The following is an 18,791-nucleotide window of genomic DNA, read 5'->3' as shown; positions in this document are numbered from 1 at the left end:
AGTGACCTCTTTATGAGCCAAGGTACCACAGATAAGCCAGAGATTGGCAAATAAGTGGGTCCCCTCCCCCTCCAGTGTTCAGTAGAACAGCCACTGCTGCAGTCAGAAGGCCATGGTTCAAAGCACTTAAATATTTTTTGCTTGACTACCAGTGTGAACACAGTCTGTAAAGAATCATTTGCCATCTTAAACCGCTTCCCTCATCTGATAGGAAGAATGGTTTGGATTTTAGTAGATAAGCCCATTCTGGAGATAGCATTCAAGTGTTAAACACAATCATTATTTATTAAACACTCTTGTTAAATCCTGCTTTGTAGAAAACACTCTTTACTAGCTAACTACGCTGGCAAATGTTAAGACAAGCACCGTTAAAAAAAAATGGAAACAAACATTTCTAAAAGTTACTTTTCACACCAAGACAAAAGTAAAAAAACATAAAATGAAACAAACAAAAAACCCCACAACAACTTTGCAAATTTTTTTTTTTTTTTTTTAAAGGAAGCTTATAATACAACAGTGCCAGACCAGGTAGTTTTAGACCTTAGACCCTGCTTCAAACCCAGGATGGTGAAGTGATTTGCAGGTATTGTTCAACTGTCATTGGCTCATGGCTCAGGTGCTCAGTCCCTGTAGAATAAGTGCAGATGGAAAAAAGCACTTTCAGTTGCAAGGAAAAAGCAAAAATAGACGTTTCAAATCACTGCCCTTCTCTAACTGAAGAAGCTTCAAGCCAAGAACAAAGGGCCAGATTTTTAGCTACAAAAGCACGCAAACACCTTCAAGGAGTTGCATTACCATTAAGAGTACATGTCTTGGGGGAAAAAAAGAAAGAAAGAAGAGAGAAAAAAAAAAAAATCAGGCCTTTGGTGCCTAAGGTGACAGGGAAAAGACTCTGTATTCTTGTCAACCATGCTTTTTTAAAAGCATAGATGGGTCCTTTGGCTCCCAGTTACAATCCTCAAAAACAAGGTAGTTACGTGCCAAAACTTACTCCCCTTTATGCTTTAAATATGCACTTAAATTTTATAGTGATCACTGAAGTCTTCCATGAAACCAGTCCCTTTCTGGGTACATGAATAGCTTTTATATTAGAAATGTTGAATTAGCACATTTACTGGTAAAAAATATACTTTGTTACTAACCCAAAGGGGAGAAACAAAACCATGCTTGGCTCACAACCAAATTTAAGGGCCAAGAAAGGCTATTTCCAACAGTTATTATTTCAGTAGGACTGTTAAGATTTTAGAATAGGGTTTTTTCCCCCTTAAGAAAAGCATATAGTGTCACTAAGATCACATCTTTGCAAAATAAACTTAACTTCAACATAGATGTCATTTGCACACCTACAATCAAATGATAATTGGAATCCAACTTAAGATGTTTTACAAAAGGTCTTTACTGTACAGAAAGCCATGAATCCCTACCCAATATATAATGCTTTAAAGACAATCTCTTGTTTTCCAAATTACACTGGATACAACATATTTTGCTAGCCATGATTTTTCTACTGAGGGTGAAAAAGGGGGGGGAAAAATAACCCCCCCCAAAACAAAACAAACAAAAAAGAATGGGTACCCTAAACATTTTCCATTGAGAAAGCATTCCAAAACTGCCTCTATTGTCATAAGCATCAGAACTGTTGACAAGTCAATAGCCAACTATTTAAACAATGAAATATTCCTGTTGTAAAAAACAAAACAAAGCAAAAAAGCCACCCCAAATCTTCTAGAAAACATACCAAATAATCACACAGATTCCACGCTTCACAAATTTTTCTGCTGTAAAAGGCCCCCTAACAGTTATGCAAATGCATTTATCTTATTGGCTCTCAGTGTGCTATTAAACAGTAGCAAAATTAAAAAAAAACGTACTGCTAAGAGCAGTTATACTTGCTTGTGCCTTTAGAATACTAGCTACACACATCTAGATAATCAGTGTATACCACTGAAGTAGGAGCACATACACACATAAAATCTTAGGTAGCTGTGTGTGGCAAAGAATGTAGTTAATAGCTTAGGATGCTAAATGCTAAAATGCATAAAGACTTCCTTATACAATCAGAACAGTTTAAGCAACTCCATATTTGGGTTTCTGATACATCAGAAACTTAAAAGTTGCACGCAGATGATGCTACGTAGGACTCTAAAGGCACATTTCAGGTTGCACAATGATTCTGTTGAGACAAACTGCTTACACGCACAGTCACACAGATTGTAATGGTTAAAACCCCTTCAGAAATTCCATTATAAAAAAAGAGAAGTGCATTTTCAAGTTAACCCCAGTAAACAAGATTGCTCAGTCCAAATGTTCAGTATTTTCCTCATGTTGATATGAATTCTCTGCACTGCTCCAATCCAGAAAAAAAAGAAAAAAAAAGAAAAAGAAAAAAAAGGGCAGGATTAGTAAAGGCCGAATTGTGGTACTAATTAACATTTACTCATCAGATCCCACCGATCTCTTCTGTGCCCTTTTACGAGGCAATCGTCTTGGTGAGGCTTTATCTGGAAGAGAAGGGACAAAGAAAGGAGTTACCTCAACTGCTAGAAGTACTATATCAAATTAAAAGCAATTCCTCCACCCAAGTCTTCCGTTTCCTGCCTACAATGGAAACTGCTAATTATTTCCAGTATAAGACACTGCCATGCAAGAAGTATATGTGATACAATTCTTCTTCCATCTAGCCCAATCATTCTAAACATGCTATTGGTATAACACTGAAATATACTGTAGCTTCAGAGCATATAATCCTCCATATTTAATGCTTACTTAAATTTACATGACTGAAGATACTCAATTTGTAAAATGCTAACACATTTATCCATTTTTTTAAAGAAAAAGCTATACTAAACTATTATGCTTTAGCAAGACAGAGATCACTAGACTGATACTTGGGAGTTTGCTTGCCTCTGAAAGTATCTGTATTTTCCTCCCGTCTGTATGGCATCAACAAACAATATACATTGTTTTATAACAAAATGAGATGAACACTTTGCAGCTTCATAGTCATAATAGAAATCTTATTTAATGCTTCAATGTGGACATTAGCATTTGTGGGGGACAAGATACTAGTCATAATTCTAGTTAAGTACTGCCTGACTCTAGTTTGTATCACAAATTTACAATTTTATTTGACCTTCAATCCTGGCAGTTTACAAGACAAAAAAGCTTAATTATGACAAGTCTACAGTTGTCCCTTAAACGCAGAGGTGCCTTCATGCGACTAAAATCTAAAAAAAGGAATTTTCAAAGCCTTGTTCAAAAGGAGAGAAGATGAACATTGTTCTGTGTGCAGGAAAAGCAATCAGGTTACCTGATGTCAAGTATAGGTCTAACTACTTTTACAACTGCTTATTTAAGAAACTTTAAGGATTCATAGACAAGCTCTGAACTATTACAGACTTCATAGGTAGGGCTACAAGGGCTTAAGTCTTTTAAGGTCATGCATCTCCCCCAGATAGTATACAGGATGCTGAAAATACAAACTAGTATAAATCTAAAGACTAATCTTGTCTAAATTTGAATCTAAGGGGAATCGGAACTCATGGCAGAAGTGGTATATTTTATTAGACCAATGAGATTTTTGCAAAAGAAAATTCTTTAATTGCAAGCTTTCAGGCACAAGCAGCCTTCTTCAGGCATAGGAGAAAAGATTGTAAAAGTTCTCTTAGGTAGAAATTAAAGTATCTAAGGGGGGCATTGTAAGCTTTTCTGATGTTTACTTCTTGATCAGTTCCCTAACAGGTTCAGATCAAGTGTAGTGCCAGTTTAGTTTAAGAGCCTCCATTGCAAATCAAAACCCTTGTATATATTTCCAGCAGACATTCCCTCTACAAACTTCATACTTTCTAGACTTTTACATTATCTCCTCTGTGGAAAATATTTAGGATGGAGTATTTTAAAATTTGTAAAGTAACAAACTGATATTAAGCAATTTTCTTCAAATATATATTGACAGAGGAAATCCTGCTGGTTTTAAAGATGGGAGGGGGGAAAAAAGAAAACCCACAGGCAAAGCAAAGTTATATAGTCTGCCCATACTTACGACTCAAAAGAAAAAACTATGGTCTTCAGATCACCCATGCCTAATGGAACTAATCCAGTTTTTCTTCCCTAATGAACTGTTTTTAGTTACAAAACACCAGTTCATTGAAATGAAAACTTTCCAGTGCTTTTAAACAGATTTATTGGGAGTGTTTCTTGGGTCCATTTCTGCTCAGGATGAAAGGGAGTCTAATTTCAAGCTCAGCAGGACTCCCCTGGGACATATGAAGGTTAGATTGAGTGCTGTAACTGAGATAACAGGAAAATGTCCCGTTTTCATTCTAGTTCAGGAAAACACAAAATAAAGAACCCCCAAAGCTTATGTTTTCCACAAAACTTGAGTGGTTCTGGCCCTCAGCAGTGACCGAGGTACCCAACCATGCCCTTCGTGCACCTCGTGCCAGTTTTTTTAATGGCCACCTTTTCACTTCATATGCCACTTATCCATGGTCAGGATCACTTACACTCGCACAGCAAATTTCATTCAGGTCACTGTTCCTTAACTAACCTACCTCTTTCCTGAATTTTTCTCCCAGAGGTCTCTCACTTATCCCTAGTCTAGTTCTGGAAAGAAGCAGACTCAGCCATCGTAACTACGCTAAAATCTAAGCTGCAGTGGGTGAATTTAAATGCAACCTGTTGCCTTCTGCACATATTTGAAACCATAAAACTGGTATTTCCCAACAGTGCTCATGCTATTACACCATGAACCACATGCAGCAAGAATCAGAATTTCACTAGAGCCCAGTTAGTGCAGATGCATAGCAAAGACCCATGTTCCTACAAGCAAAGTTGAATTGCCTCACCTCTTCTACTTTGCACTGAGGCCACAGGAAAGCAAAAACAGAAAAAACAGTAGGAGAGAAGTTAGAAATATCCACAGGCATTCAACCATTCTTAACAGACAGATTTGGGGCTAGCATTCTGATCTCAGTGATTTTGACAGGTACAAGATTATACTTTTTATGCTCATTTACTGGTAGTTCATTTTAGAGACAGGTTCCTTCTATGTCATTAAAAAAACCCAACACAGTCTGTTGGGCCTCTTTCATTTTACTTGGACCTCTCCAGAATCCTGTGACCCAAACTTTGGTTCAAGGATTAGAATTTCATAATAAGTCTAGAAAAGGAAGGGCAGGTACAAGAAGATTGATGGCCTTCTGCAAAAGGTCCATTCTACCATGTAAAACTGGTTTTGTACCTACTTTTTGGCTAACTAATGAAATTAAATCTGACAGAATATGAATGGCTGAGGTGGGAGGAAAGGTTGTGATGGCTGCTATTGCTAGCCCTGAGACTTTTCCCCTACAAAATCAGATGAAAAAAGATGCTTAAAATAACCATACATTACAATAATCTGCCAAACAGTCATTAGATTGTATGTTAAGCATTTAGATTGAATTACTCCCCAAAGCAGATAGCTACAAAGCTAAGAACTTGGTACAAAGTAGTTCTTGCTCTCTTTTTTCCTTTAAAAAAACCCCTGTTTGATGAAAAAATTATACCCAGATCATGGAAGGCTTATTACTTACTGATCTGATTTAAAGTTTCTTGAGGGATCCAGCTCATGTCAACATCATTTTGATTTGATGTTCCCATCTCTACTTTCTGTACTGGTCTCTTCCGCTGAAAGGATTTGAGAACATTAACAGATTTTGCTTTCCATGAGAAAAATGCAGATATTACAATTGTAAGAATATTAAATACAGATATTGTAATCAGATTTAGTCAAAGCTTTGTATCATAAAATACACATAAAACAAATATTTAACCTTGTGATACCTGTACCAAGCCTGCTTAGCTTCAAGTTTAAATGAGTCATTTAACAACGGTGTAAAATTTGCTTTTTAAGTTTATAAACAGTAAACTTTTTAGTTTGATAATTGTAATCTAAAATACCTATAGCTACATGGAATGATTATACATCCTACACAACTTTATTCAGAATTTGCATTCCATCATTAGCATCTACAGTACACTTAAAAACAAGTCACTTCTTTTGGAAGTGAGGATTTTCCCTCAGTAACTTGAAGAGTACAACAGAATGTTAACACCCAATGCTAATTAGAGAATCTTTCTAAACAAAAGACACTGCAAAACTAAATTCAAGTTTAAATATTTAAGCTCAATGGATATCATACATTAAATTCCCTTGCGGGGTACTGCTTTCCAAGTGGATTAAGCTAGATTTCAGAGAGCACAGAGCAAAATAAAGTCCATATGAAAAGCTAGTCTAGAATATCTATTTTAGGCTGTTTTCCTGTGCAGGTAATTAATTAGTGCGATTCCCTTTCATTAGCCATATTACTTGGCCAAGATCAATGCTGACTAGTTCTTAGTGTCCACAGTATTATAGCTAAAAGCCCTGATTGATACTGAACCATATTCTGCAGAGGGGAAGACAAATACAGGGACCTTTTTCACCATGGAGACTGACTAGGACCTGTTCAAACAGGGCATGCAGCCAGACAGACAGAATGGAGCCATGGGTGGGTAGGGAGCTGTATCTGGCCCAAATACGGGATCTTGGGGCAGTGACAGCATGAGGCCACAGGCCAGGGCATGGATGCAATCCACTCTCCACGTGCCCCTGCCCATGGAACCTGTGCCCATTGCAGGACCATGGAGGGAGCAGATTGCAGCTCTGCCTTGGGCCCCAGGCCCAGCCCTGTGCTGTCAATGTCATATGATCCCACCTACTCATCCTGCTCCCAAACACTGCTCCCTGCCCAGCCATGGCCCCATCCTATCCACCTGACTGCACACCCTGCCTGCATGGGTCCCATCCCTGGCAGTGTGCGTGAAGCAGATGGGCTGGGGAGCCCAGGCTGTGGGGCTGGGTTCAGTGAACCCTGGGGTTGGGCAGCTGGAAGGAGCCACCAGCTTTGGGGCTGCAAGAAAGCAAGTCGAGTTGTTGCGCCATCCCAGCACTGCTGTGTGCCTAGGAACAGCGGGACTAACCACACATTACTGCTATGGCCTGCCCTGGGTGGGACCAAGACACCTGTAGCAGGTCAGACAAAATCCCTTAGAGGGCTGGATCTGGCCCACAGGCCATATTTTGCCTGCCCCCTATTTATAAACAATCCATCAGCATGATATCTAATGTTTTCACAAGTTTCTTGGGACATCTTAAAAAAAAAAGGACTTTGAGAATTCTAGTTAGTTAAATCACTGCTTCCCTCCAAACAATCTAGCCTTGATTAAATTCACATAACTTCTACGTGTGCCATTAAAAGCCACAAAAGTTGTACTGCTCTGATTGTTGATACATTACCCTCTGTCAGTTGAACAACACTATACATTAAGTGCTTACACAGAATTGATTACTTACCTTCCTAGATTCTAACAGTTGATGCAGACCAATAATGACAAGGAGGCCAAGACCACCAAGGAACATGTACATGAAGATCCTTGTTTAGCAAAAGACAGAATGAGATAAATTAAAAGCACATTAGTAGCTGGAATTCTAGTCTTTCAGCTTTTCGAAAAGAAAAGTCAAAAGTCACAGCACAAGGTACAGTTGGTTCTAGAAGTTTCTCAATTTACAGTGCACTTGTAAAGACCATTTATTTGTTAAATAGCTCCCTGGAGGTACAATGAAGCTGGGTTTTAAAACTTTGCTGTATGCAGAGTATATGAAAGAACTGAGGTAAGAGGCAAAGAGTTACAGTAACTTTAAACTTTACTTGGAACTACAGGACAACTTTTATATAACACGTGTTTTCATCTGGCATCTTTATTTAGTTCCCAAACTAGACTTAGTTCCTCTAAATTCAAAGAATGTATACTATCAAAATGAACTCTTCAAAAGAGTCACATACACCATAGGTAGGCAGTTGTGTTGAGAGACCTTATGCACTGAAATGGTTTATGAGCTTAGCTGAATATGCAAGGAACTGCATACTACAATGCTAGTCCAGATCCATTCCCTATCTCTGATATTGCAAGTCTAGTGAAGCAAACTACCTCACTGAAAATATTTACAAATAGGGGTTATGCAGTAATTAGTTTTTCACATATCAAACCATACTACTTAAAAAATGGTTGAATCAATTCTGTTATATAAAGTGTTCAAGTTCGGAACACTTTCAAGAAATGTGAGCTAAATAATGAAAGGCTAGATAACACAGAAGGTGAAGGGCTTATAAGCATACGGGCCTTAGCAGTTAGTGTCCCACATCTGCATAAGTGCTTGAAACCAAATCCATCCTCAGGTAGATGACTGATTTGAATTTTCATCACAAGCCTCACCCCCCCGCCCCAAAACCCCCCCCCAAAACAAAAACAAACAAACAAACAAAAAAACACCTTACCCCCACCACATTCAAGAAAATTGCATGGAGAGAGGTGTAAACACTTTCTTTTTCTGGTAGGATTACTATTACAGGGAATACTCAATATTTATCAAGCTAGATAAAGTGACTATAGCTTGATAGTCAGGACACTTAAAATGAACTTAGTCTGAACCAACTTCCCTGCTCAGGTGCAAGATTCTGAATGAAGGTCCTCCACCTCTCAAAAACAGAGACTCACTCTGCAATTACATAATTCACACAATATAGAACAGGACCACCAGGAGAAAGAACACAACCCACTACAGCAGTGGAAGCCAAACGTTTTGGCAGGTGTGCCGCAAAGTAGCCGCACACCCTCCTCTAATTCCTTTCCCTTATCTAATCAGTTGTTCTGCTTTCTGCTTGATCTGCTGCTTTGCTTTGTTTCCTGCCTTGTGTTTCCTGCTCAATCCACTGCTCTGTCTTCTGCTCCCTGCTCTATTTGCCACTGTGCTGTCTGTCCCCTTTCTGATCTGCCACAACACACACACAGGCTGCCCATGTCCCTTGTGACACACACTGCCGCCCCAGTACAGGTTGGCAACCCCTGCACTACAGAATATCATTCAGCTTTAAGGCATTCTATAGTGAAGCTACTGATGTGAGTTCTAACAACCTGAGACAGGAGGAGGATTTAAGTTCGTGTGTCCAACATGGTGAATGCCCTAACTTTTGCGCTGCTGACACCAAGGGACACCAGTTTTCTGGTTCTAGCCTTTGTTTCCTTTGCTAAGAATTTCTGGACCATTTATCACTTAACATTTCACCTGAAACTATTTGGTAAATTCAGTCAAAATTGGCACTCAGCATTGGCTGTCCCAAAATTGAGTTCTGGCAAATAATTTAGAGAGAAAAAAAATCATGTAGCAAATTAGGGCTCTTATTCTCAGAAGTAGATCATACCAACGCCTTGAAACTTCAATTTTTAGCTGAGAAAACAGCTAATCTAGAGACCATGAATCACAATCAATATAGAAAGCTTGAGAAATTGAATCTTTGTCTTAAAAAATATTCTAACATATAATCAAGTAATACCCACCCACATTCCAAAGCATAACATTTTCAAAGGGACTCATGACTGAGATGCTTACAGTTGTGCAACAAGTTGTTAGCTACATCATTAAAAGAAAAAAAACAGGATGATGCAAAAACACCAGATGGAAGAGGCTTTCTATCCATAGCAGCAGAGCATATTTCTGCACAAGAACTGTCAGCAACTTCTACAGAAGAGCGTAGTCTGCCTGCAACAGGTTCATCAACCTTGCTGTATTCCCCAGCAACTGGAATGAGCACATCAACGCTTTTCAAATGGTAGCATGCAAATGTTGGGCTAATACTAAGGACTAGAGTCTGTAGCTTATAGTGTGTACGATGCTCTTCAATACCCTGAGTCATCTCTCTTTCACTCCCAGAGAATTATATTGGAGCAGAGACTCAGATTAAGGCTTCTTATGTCATTAAACTGCCACATGTCTGGAATGCTCTGGATTTGGATAATTTTGGGTGGGGAAAAAACCCGAAACAAACCAGAAATCTTAGCTGAACCCATATTTGTACTGCCAGAATTAGAAGCTCAAATACTAATTTGCAAGGGGGGGTGGACAGAGCAACATTACTGAGAAATGCATAACTTCCTTATTTTATAATATAGACACATATCATCATTTCCTTGATGTTCAGATGGTATTTCCTATCCTATACAGAACTTTCATTTAATGAACTAATAACCTTAAGATCACAGGAAAGTAGGGCTGGAAGGGACCTTAAAAGGTTATCTAGTCCCCTCGTTAAGGAAGGATCATTCCCGACTAAACCATCCCAGCTAAGTCTGTCCAATCTGCTCTAGAAAGGTTCCAAGAATGGAGGTTCCACAACTTCTCTAGGTAAGTTGTTCCAATTGCTTGACTCCCGTCACAGACAGAAAACTCCTCTTAATCGCTAACTTAAATCTCTCATGCTGCATCTCAAGGCCATTGCTCCTAGTTCTGTTCCTTACAATGCCAGAGGAAAGCCCATCTCCACTCTCTAATATTGCCCTTCAAGTATTTGAAAACTGTTATCACATCCTGCCTCAGTCTTCTCTTTTGCAGGCTAAATAACCCTAGTTCTTTCAGCCTTTCCTTATAAGTTCTGCTTCTCAGGCCCCTGCTCATTTTGTTGCTCTCACAACGCAAGAATCACTTCCCTGGGTTTGCATATGATACTCCCATTAATACCACCCAGGATGCTGTTGGCTTTTCCTTTCTCCCTTCCAACAAGAGCATAATATTGGCTTTATCCAGCTTATGGTCCACCGTAATCCCAAGGACCTTCTCTACAGTACAGCTTAGCTTGTCATTTCACAGTCTGTATTTGTGCATAAGGTTATTCTGTCCCAAAAATGCAAGAGCATTTTTCACCGGTTTCATACAAACTCACTGCTACAAAACCAAAGAAAACTTAAAAGTTCCCGTTTCTTACGTTTCTCCATCGAGTCCATCTTCTCTCTCAATAATTGTAACTGTTTGATTGAAGACAGCATCTTGGAACACATTACCCTATAATGATAAGGTTTTTTTAAAGAAGCATTTAAAACGTCTTTACTTAATGGGCCAAAAGCATGCCAATTGGAATGGAGACATTAAAACTTATAATGAAGAAAGAGTACTTTAAGGAGAAGAAAGGGACTTCTTAGTTCATGGAAGAGTTGTATTATTTAGGCCACTGACAGCACAGACTTCTGGCTTGAGGCCCCAGCTGGGTTGCAAGTTCCAGCCAATGCCTGCAAAAGGCTACTGGCCTCTACCCTAAGAAACTAGGGGCACCATTTGTCAGCAATGCTCACACATTTATGCTGTTATGGCACTGTGCCTAAACTCACGCTTTACCCAACCAAAAAACCAGCAACCTGAGTTATATAGAGTGTTAAGTTTAAAGTATACCCTAAGGAAGAATCTAGACTTTTCTATAAAAATAGGCTGCTGCTCACTAATCTTTAGTCACTCCAAAACCCCCCCAAAAAACAAACAAACCCAACAGCCCAATATCTAATGTAATTTAAACGCAAGTTTTTATAACATACTAGCAGTGAAGTACATATGCAACCAAGCTGCTTTATCTACAACATTTACTGGCACATACATAAAGGCTTAAACATACAAAAAGAACACTCAGAAATGGATTGAGCTACTTGCTTCCAGCCCACGCAGTTCAACTTTAATTGCAAGGAGTAAAAATCATTATGAAATCGAGCTTACATTCAAATCTCTGTAGTTCAGATTGATAACTAGTCCAAATGGACGGCCACCCATCGGCTCTGCAGGGATGAAAGAGTACTCAAATGTGGCCTGCCTCTGTGGTGGAACCACTGTGTTCAGAGGAAGAGCGGTGAAATTCTGTATGTAAAACTGGTAGTCTTGGGGGTACCGAAAAGATGCATCAAGAGACTCAACAATAAAATCCTCTGTACCCTTATTGGTGAAGCCTACCAGAAACTTCACGATATTGTTTGCTGGGAAATCTGGAAAACAAGTAGCAGTAGGTTAGGAAATTTCATGCAGTATTCCAGTGAAAAACTATCCAAAGATTCCCAGCTTAACTACTCAGTCCTAAGAAAACATCATTAACTTTAGACCGGTGGAGGCCAACTTTAGGCAGGTGCACCACAGGTTCCCCAAATGCCACTCCAATCCCCTTCCGAGCCCAGTCTGCTGCTCTTTCATCCCTGATCAGTACTTGCTCCCTGCCCAAGCTGCTTCACTACTTTCTGCCACAGTGCTGCCTGCCCCCCTCCCCGATTTGCCACAAGCCACATATGCAGAAGCTGCCCGTGTGCCATTTGTAGTATGGATGCTGCAGACTGGCCATCCCTGCTTTAGGTAACTGTAATTCTTATGCATTTGTGACATTAAGCTAATGTCTGCCAAGTTAAAAGTTTGATAAATTGGCCCAGGACTCTTACCTTCACCTTTCACAAATAAGATTGTTGTATCAGCACTAGGTGAGGCTTTAGGTTCTCCTGATAAGTCTTCTTCCTCTTTTTCTTCTGTCTAAGACAAAAGACTTCTGTTAAAAGCCTATAGCGAAGCCAGGAATATCCACTTTTAAAAGGAAACGTCTATGACAAATGTTAAAAAGTATTTTTTCTTTTGTCCACTGATTTGAGATAGGATACCATAAAAAGCATTAATTAATACCAACTGCTGTTGCAAACATGTTCCAAAGTACCATTCATCCATTTCTAACCCTGAAATGCTAGCTTCTCCAAGCCCATTAATTGCAGCTGAGAGTCAACTACAGCCTGAGCTTATTTTATAGTTTTTAAGTTACTCAAACAAGGCTTCTAATCATCAAATGTTTCCTCTATTACCTCTTTACTATTTAAAAAAATCCCATATACAAAGTATATCAACCAATGTTAAATCACTTAGAAAAAGGAAATCATTCCTTAAAATACAACAGCTAATCATTAAAAAAAAATGTTTAACTGATTTAATTTTTTAAAAATGATAAACTGCTCCTACTGAACTTTATTCTTGAAGGGCACATCTACATGTGCAATTAATGTGAAGCAATAAACTCTGGGGTTTACTGATCCCAGACAAACCATTTCAACATGTGCCAGGGAGCAATAAACTTTTGAGTTAAATGCCATTTGCACGTGTGCCTGGGGTTGCAGCACACTGAGCTGGGTTGGAACAGCCCTGATTGGCAGGGGGCCCTGAGAGTCAGCACACCAGCGTGGGGCTTCTCTCCCACAGCTCAATGAGCTGGGAAAAGAATGGCTGGGGCATGAGTTTGCTTCAGTGCGGGGGCTAGCTAGTAGGCAGCCCAAACACGGAAGCACCCTCAGGCCCCAGCCAGGTACTGCAACATCTACACATGCGTCACTGCACAGTTTTTTATGCTGTAGCAAGACAGTACTAGTATTTACAAGTACTATCCTGCTGTGGAGTAAATTAGTTTACTCCAGCCTAACAGAGGTACACATGTAGATGCCGAGATGTTTACTGCACAGCTAATTAGTCTACTGTGCAGTAAACATCCTGTGTAGATGCACCCAAAGTGTCTTACTTTCCTTCTTATGTCAGCACACAAATTACTGATCCCTCCAAATAAGATGGCCCAATTTGAAATAAGGAAGCTGGTATCTTGGCTCATGAACTACTTGCCTTGGAACTCTTTAAATCCCCTTATAAAAAGTTAAATCACCAATGCCACTGTCTTTGAGGTGAAGTATATCACTTTGTAAAACTGTCACCTACTGGTAAAGTTAAAGATATAGTAAATGTGTTGAGAGATGCTGTTACTCACATTTATATTAAAAAAAAAAAAAAGTACTATCAAGCAAATACTATCAAGTTTGTGTACAATAGTTGGGTTTATTTAAACTTATGTTCTAAAGTTTAGCCCTGGGAAGAATATTGCCAACTCAATTGCCAAACTGCACATTTCAAGAACGCTGAATGAAATACTCAGTTCTGTTAACCATAATAACTATTTTCATATTTTTACTTATGAATTTACTATTAGGGATGGCCAACTAGAAAATGTTCATTGAAGGTATCTGATAAACTCAGTCAGTATTAAGATACTTGTGGAATGCTATCAAACCAACTCAAAAAGCTAGTAAAATATAATAGCCAAGTGTCACATGAATTTGATGAATACCTATAAAATCCTTTTACTGGAATCAGCTAAAAACAAAACAAAAAACCCCCAAACTAGTAAGCCTTTGCTTTTTAATATCCAAACTTTTTCTTTGCATGTTATTTGCTGTTTTACAATAAATCTTCAGGATCAATATCAGATATTAGTCTCAATCACATGCGTTAGTTGACTATTTCAGAACAGTAAGATTTTGACCTATGGTTTCTAGTTAAATTTGCCACAAAGAAAAAAAAAAAGAAAAAAGAAACAGAACACAAATAATTGTTGAGTGAAATAAAACCGATCAATATAAGAGAAGTATAACATGCTTTAGAACAACACTACTATAGAGCTTAGATGAGAAACTTCAGAGACTGAACAAAGAAAAAACCTGGCACTGAAAAAAATGCCATCACTTGGAAGAGCAATGTTTGTGGGGAAAAAAAAGAAGAAAAAGCAGGAACTGGTATCTGAGTGGATCAAGCACTGAACTACAAAGATTTGGAAACAGAAACAAACAAAAAAAAAATACAGTGAAATCTTTTCAAGTTGCTGTTTCAGCACAGGAGTACTGGCTGTGCTCATCTAGATGCTCCACTTATATCTACTCTAGTTAACCAAGTATGGTGCCTGATCATGTTTCTGTTTGGCCATGTCGAAGAAATTAAATAATCAACATTTGAATGAGAGATTTCTAATCCATTTAAATTGAAGCTGTTGTTTGTAAAGTAAGAACCATGAACATTTACCAAATCTGTCGGTTCATCTTCTTCAACTTCAGCTTCATCATCTTCATCTTCAACTACAGTATCTTCCGCTGCTTCTTCATCTTCTGTAGCATCCTGAGCTGCCACTAGCAAGCTTGAACCTGGTAACAAGATGATGATGATACCGTTATTATTATTATTATTAAGAAGAATAAAAACTACATGACTTCCCAATTTCCAGTTAGCTAGTCAGACTAATGGAAACTTGGAAAGCTAAAGTATGATGTCAAACTTAGCAGCAGGAGGGAAGCACTTAGTTGGGGCGGGGATGGCGGGGGGAGGGGGACTAATAAAGCTTCACTTCTGAATTCTATACAAATACGTTCTGGTCAATTTCTACTATGAGTAATTTAAAAAAATTACTGGATTTACGTATCAAGGCTCTCAAGGTAAATTAAAAAGTTAGTTAAAAGCCCACTTTGGCATACATTATTGCAAGTTTTTTTCTCTATTTCAATAAAACATTCAGTAAATTATCAGCTTACTTCATCCAACAGGAAATTAAAAGGAAAAAAAATAAAGACAATCAGATGCCAACTGATTTTGTGACCTTTCAGAAAAGGGTAAAACTGATACTGATACTTGATTAGTCTCTAATGCTAGTTATTCAGACTGCTTTTATTCAAGTCCAAGAAACTGGACGCTACTGACAGATCACTAAACCAAAATCAATGTCCCACCCGTTGTGTTAGTATATTTTACTGAACTAACCGTGAACGCATTCATGTTCCTGGCTGTTGCAATGTACTAGCCCAGAATGAGAGAGCACCTGAACTGAGAACTAAGTAGAATAATCTAGTAAAATGTTCTAGTTTATAGACCAGTTTATACTTTTCCAAGCCTACAATTTAGACAAATTAAGAAAGTTCACTTTGCTTGATGTGCTGAAGTGAGCAGAGTGCTACAATATGGTTATAATAATTATGCACATTTGAAAGATACACAGCTAATTATAAAAGTCAAGTTATATCTTGCTATTATTTCCATCCTCAGTCTGAAGTTCTTCTCCCATCATAAATACTAACATTCATGTCAATAACTAATTCACATCAACTAATTTAACTGGAAAATGTAATTGGATTTAAACACACTTGTGTATGGGAATACTTACTAAATTAGTTCATATTTTCATTTGCAAATAAACCTTGACACAAAAAGGTTCAATGAAATTGAAAAAGTACAACCTGCGTACCAATCTTACATTGCAATTCATGCAGTCCTACCGAATACTGCAAAGTGCCCATGTATAAAGTTGAAGAATGAAGCAAGAATTGGGCCAGTTATGGGTCTCATAACTTGACAGTGTTATTTACTGGAGAGCATAGCTTTAATATTAAAATCACAATGTAAACAAATCCCAGCGCATGACCTAGTTCTGCAACAGACTGAGTTCTTGATGTTTAATTTAGGTAGAGGTCCATCTTACAAATATATCACCAAGCTACATGCTGAAAGGTCCAGTCTTAAGCACTATGTGACCTGAAATGCACCACGTCAGCTTTTTTCTATTGGTATGTTTAATGTTGCTATCACTGAAAGGTTTTAGAAAGAGTTCTATTTCTCTCCTTCCTTCACGTACTTTGAATGCAGCCAGTTTCACGATCACCACAGTGGTTCCAAATCTTGATTAGAATACAGATAACAAAACTAATTTTCCCATTTATGCAACAAAGGAAATATTTAAAGAGAGAGGATGAGACTGCAAACCCACAAAAACAGTTTCAGGTATTTTCCTGCCTATTTGACACAGCTGATTAGTTTCAAATGCACTGTGACCCTGTCATTTTAATTCCTCCCATTTTTTTGCCTCCTCCCATTACTCTCATATAAAAGGAAAAAGCGCAAGACAGAATTCTGAAGAACCTGCAAACATGGTACCAGGTGTACAGGGAGGAGAGAGTACACATTCCCTGAAAGGACTAGGGCATGATATAAGTTTAGCAAGGCTCTAAAGCAGTTCTCAGTCAGACAGCGCCAACTGTTCCATGAGTGCAAGAAAACAGAGACTCTAAAGCAATAATTCTCAACCAGATGCCCTGACAACCCTGGGGTGCTACAATTCCCTCTGCCCTCCCTCCCCCAGCAAAATAAACCCAGAAATTTCAAATTGGAATCTGTTTTGTCCCCAGACTAATGAGGTTGGGAATCACATGTCTAAAGGTGGTCAAACATTGGGGCCTCTCGTCTGATCTGGCACACAAGCCAGTCATCTGCCCTACAGCCTTAATAAGGGGGTCTTCTTGCAGCAGCAGTGCCTGGGCAAGACCCAGCAGTACCACAGCCCCAGCAGGACCGCAAGAAGCCCAGCATCACTGATGCCTGGCTGCCACTGTGGGAACAAACCAGAGTGCTGGCCTTTCTGCAGTACTGCTCAGGTTCCAGCTCTTACCAAGCACTGGTGCCAAAGCAGTAGCACTGCAGCCCCAGCAGCATGTGGGAAGAAGCCTGGCACCACCTGTTTCTGAGACTATAGCCCAGTGCGCATGATACCAGGCATCTTCCCTCCAGGGGCCAGAATAGCCAGAGCAGGCATGGGCCTGAAACAGGGAGGTTTCACAGGCCCAATCTGGCCCTCTGGCCCATGAGGCTGGCTACCATGTGCCATTCATCTAGTTCTGCACCACTATCCCAGCCCCTAGGGCCAGATGTGTTTGACACTCCGAGCACACAGGTAATCTTTTCAAAGCAATGGAAGCCTTCAAAGAGGTTTCAGCGCCCCTGAAGAATTCAAAAAGCAAGTTGATCATTCTGATCTACAAAGCAAAAAGGAAATGACTGGGCTTTCTACAAAGGAGAAGTGGCAGGTTTGAGCAGTCTCACTTCATCTGCCACCAGACCTTCCAGAAAGTTACAAGCTCCCAAATCCTGGGTTTGAATCCACAACCCTGACCTCAGCAGGCTGCTGACAGGTCTCAAACCTCGCACATGCTTCCTGAGCTGCAACACTACCACACTGCTCAGCCCTCTAACCTCATCCCCACTCCTTCAGTGGGTTTTGGGATGAATGATGATGTGGCAATGGGGAGGGAGGGGGGGAGAGGGACTCTCACTGGTGGGAAGGCAGCGCACGTGCTACAGCCGATCAGTGCGCACGCCAGGTTACACGGGGCTGCCCTTCAAACTGCCTGCGTTTTGCTTTACTGAGGGCAGAAATCAGACAAAGTGACAATGCCAGAGACTGGGCCTCTCCTCGCAAGGGAGAAGACTAGGCCGGCTGCCTTTACATAGTTTTTAAAGCAAAATATTGATTCATCTTGTGTTCAGGAAAAAAAAAAAGGCATGGGGTGGACAGTTGCCGGTCTAAGGACACAGGCAGACACGGTTTTTTGGGCAGATGCAATATCTTTTATTACAGCAACTAACCAGTTGGAAAATTTCGTCTGTGCGAGCTTTGGGGCACAGACACCCGGAGAGGAACTCTGCTGCTCGGGCTTCTCTCGTCTCCCAGCCACCCCCACCCCTGCCCTGGCCGTCAGCGGGGCAAGGATCCCCCCCGCACCCCCGGAGCGGCCGGCACAGAAGTGGGGAATGAATGGGGGGCGGGGCAGGACACGTCCGCCCGAGGCCGGGGCCGCCTCATAGCCCCCAGGCAACTGGGAAGCCCCGCCCCCCGGGGCCCCGCGCGGCGGTTGGTAGTCCCGCGTTCGAACGCCAACGGCAGCGGGTCCCGTCCCGTCCCGTCCCGTTCTCCCCCCTCCCCCCCTCCGGGGGCGCCGCGCGCTCTCACCCGGGCCGCGGGCGCCGCCGAGCAGGAGGGCGGCGGGGAAGACCAGGAGCACGAGCAGCAGCAGGCGGGATAGGAGCCTCATGGCGGCAGCTATGGGGTGCCTTCAGCGGCTGGCGGCGCTATGCGAATGGCGAATGCCTCCATCCGGGCACCGGCCACCCCTTCACTTCACGTCACGTCACGTCACGCCCCGCCCCTGCTGCCCGCCGCAGAGGACGTGGCTCCGCCGGGGAGAAGGACGGAGCCGTCACGTGACTTAAACCCACGTACACATTCTCCGGGCCTGACTGC

General features: G+C 40.6%; 1 protein-coding gene across 2 annotated transcripts; it reads right to left on the bottom strand.

Annotated features, from left to right (window-relative positions):
• Nucleotides 1-258: 258 nt before the first annotated feature.
• On the bottom strand, nucleotides 259-18,724 carry SSR1 (signal sequence receptor subunit 1). Of its 2 annotated transcripts, XM_090039333.1 has the most exons (9): nucleotides 18,501-18,724; nucleotides 14,756-14,874; nucleotides 12,319-12,406; nucleotides 11,615-11,877; nucleotides 10,839-10,915; nucleotides 7,376-7,454; nucleotides 5,574-5,667; nucleotides 2,438-2,501; nucleotides 259-627 (listed from the first exon to the last, which is right to left on the bottom strand). In XM_090039333.1, the coding sequence occupies exons 1-9, from the start codon at nucleotides 18,580-18,582 to the stop codon at nucleotides 621-623; spliced, it is 873 nt and encodes a 290-aa protein (XP_089895459.1). In that variant the 5' UTR covers nucleotides 18,583-18,724; the 3' UTR covers nucleotides 259-620. The 2 variants fall into 2 exon arrangements, with proteins under 2 accessions (XP_089895459.1, XP_089895460.1); XM_090039334.1 differs by lacking the exon at nucleotides 259-627 and having other exon boundaries at nucleotides 1,049-2,501; nucleotides 18,501-18,720.
• Nucleotides 18,725-18,791: the final 67 nt, after the last annotated feature.

Source organism: Crocodylus siamensis, chromosome 3 (genome assembly GCF_052110815.1).
Source record: "Crocodylus siamensis isolate JL-2025a chromosome 3, ASM5211081v1, whole genome shotgun sequence".
In the NCBI taxonomy this organism is placed as follows: domain Eukaryota; kingdom Metazoa; phylum Chordata; order Crocodylia; family Crocodylidae; genus Crocodylus; species Crocodylus siamensis.
The sequence above is the reverse complement of the archived record's forward strand: the minus strand, read 5'-3'. Positions and strand labels throughout refer to the sequence as shown.

Bases quoted from the DNA above. Each gene is read 5' to 3' on its own strand.
- SSR1 (XM_090039333.1), bottom strand. From the start codon at position 18,582: ATGAGGCTCCTATCCCGCCTGCTGCTGCTCGTGCTCCTGGTCTTCCCC. The intron at 12,407-14,755 runs GTAAATGTTCAT...CTTTTGTCTTAG, and splicing joins AAGATGAACCGACAGATTTG to ACAGAAGAAAAAGAGGAAGA. The intron at 2,502-5,573 runs GTAAGTAATAAG...CTTCTCTTCCAG, and splicing joins AGAAACTTTAAATCAGATCA to ATAAAGCCTCACCAAGACGA.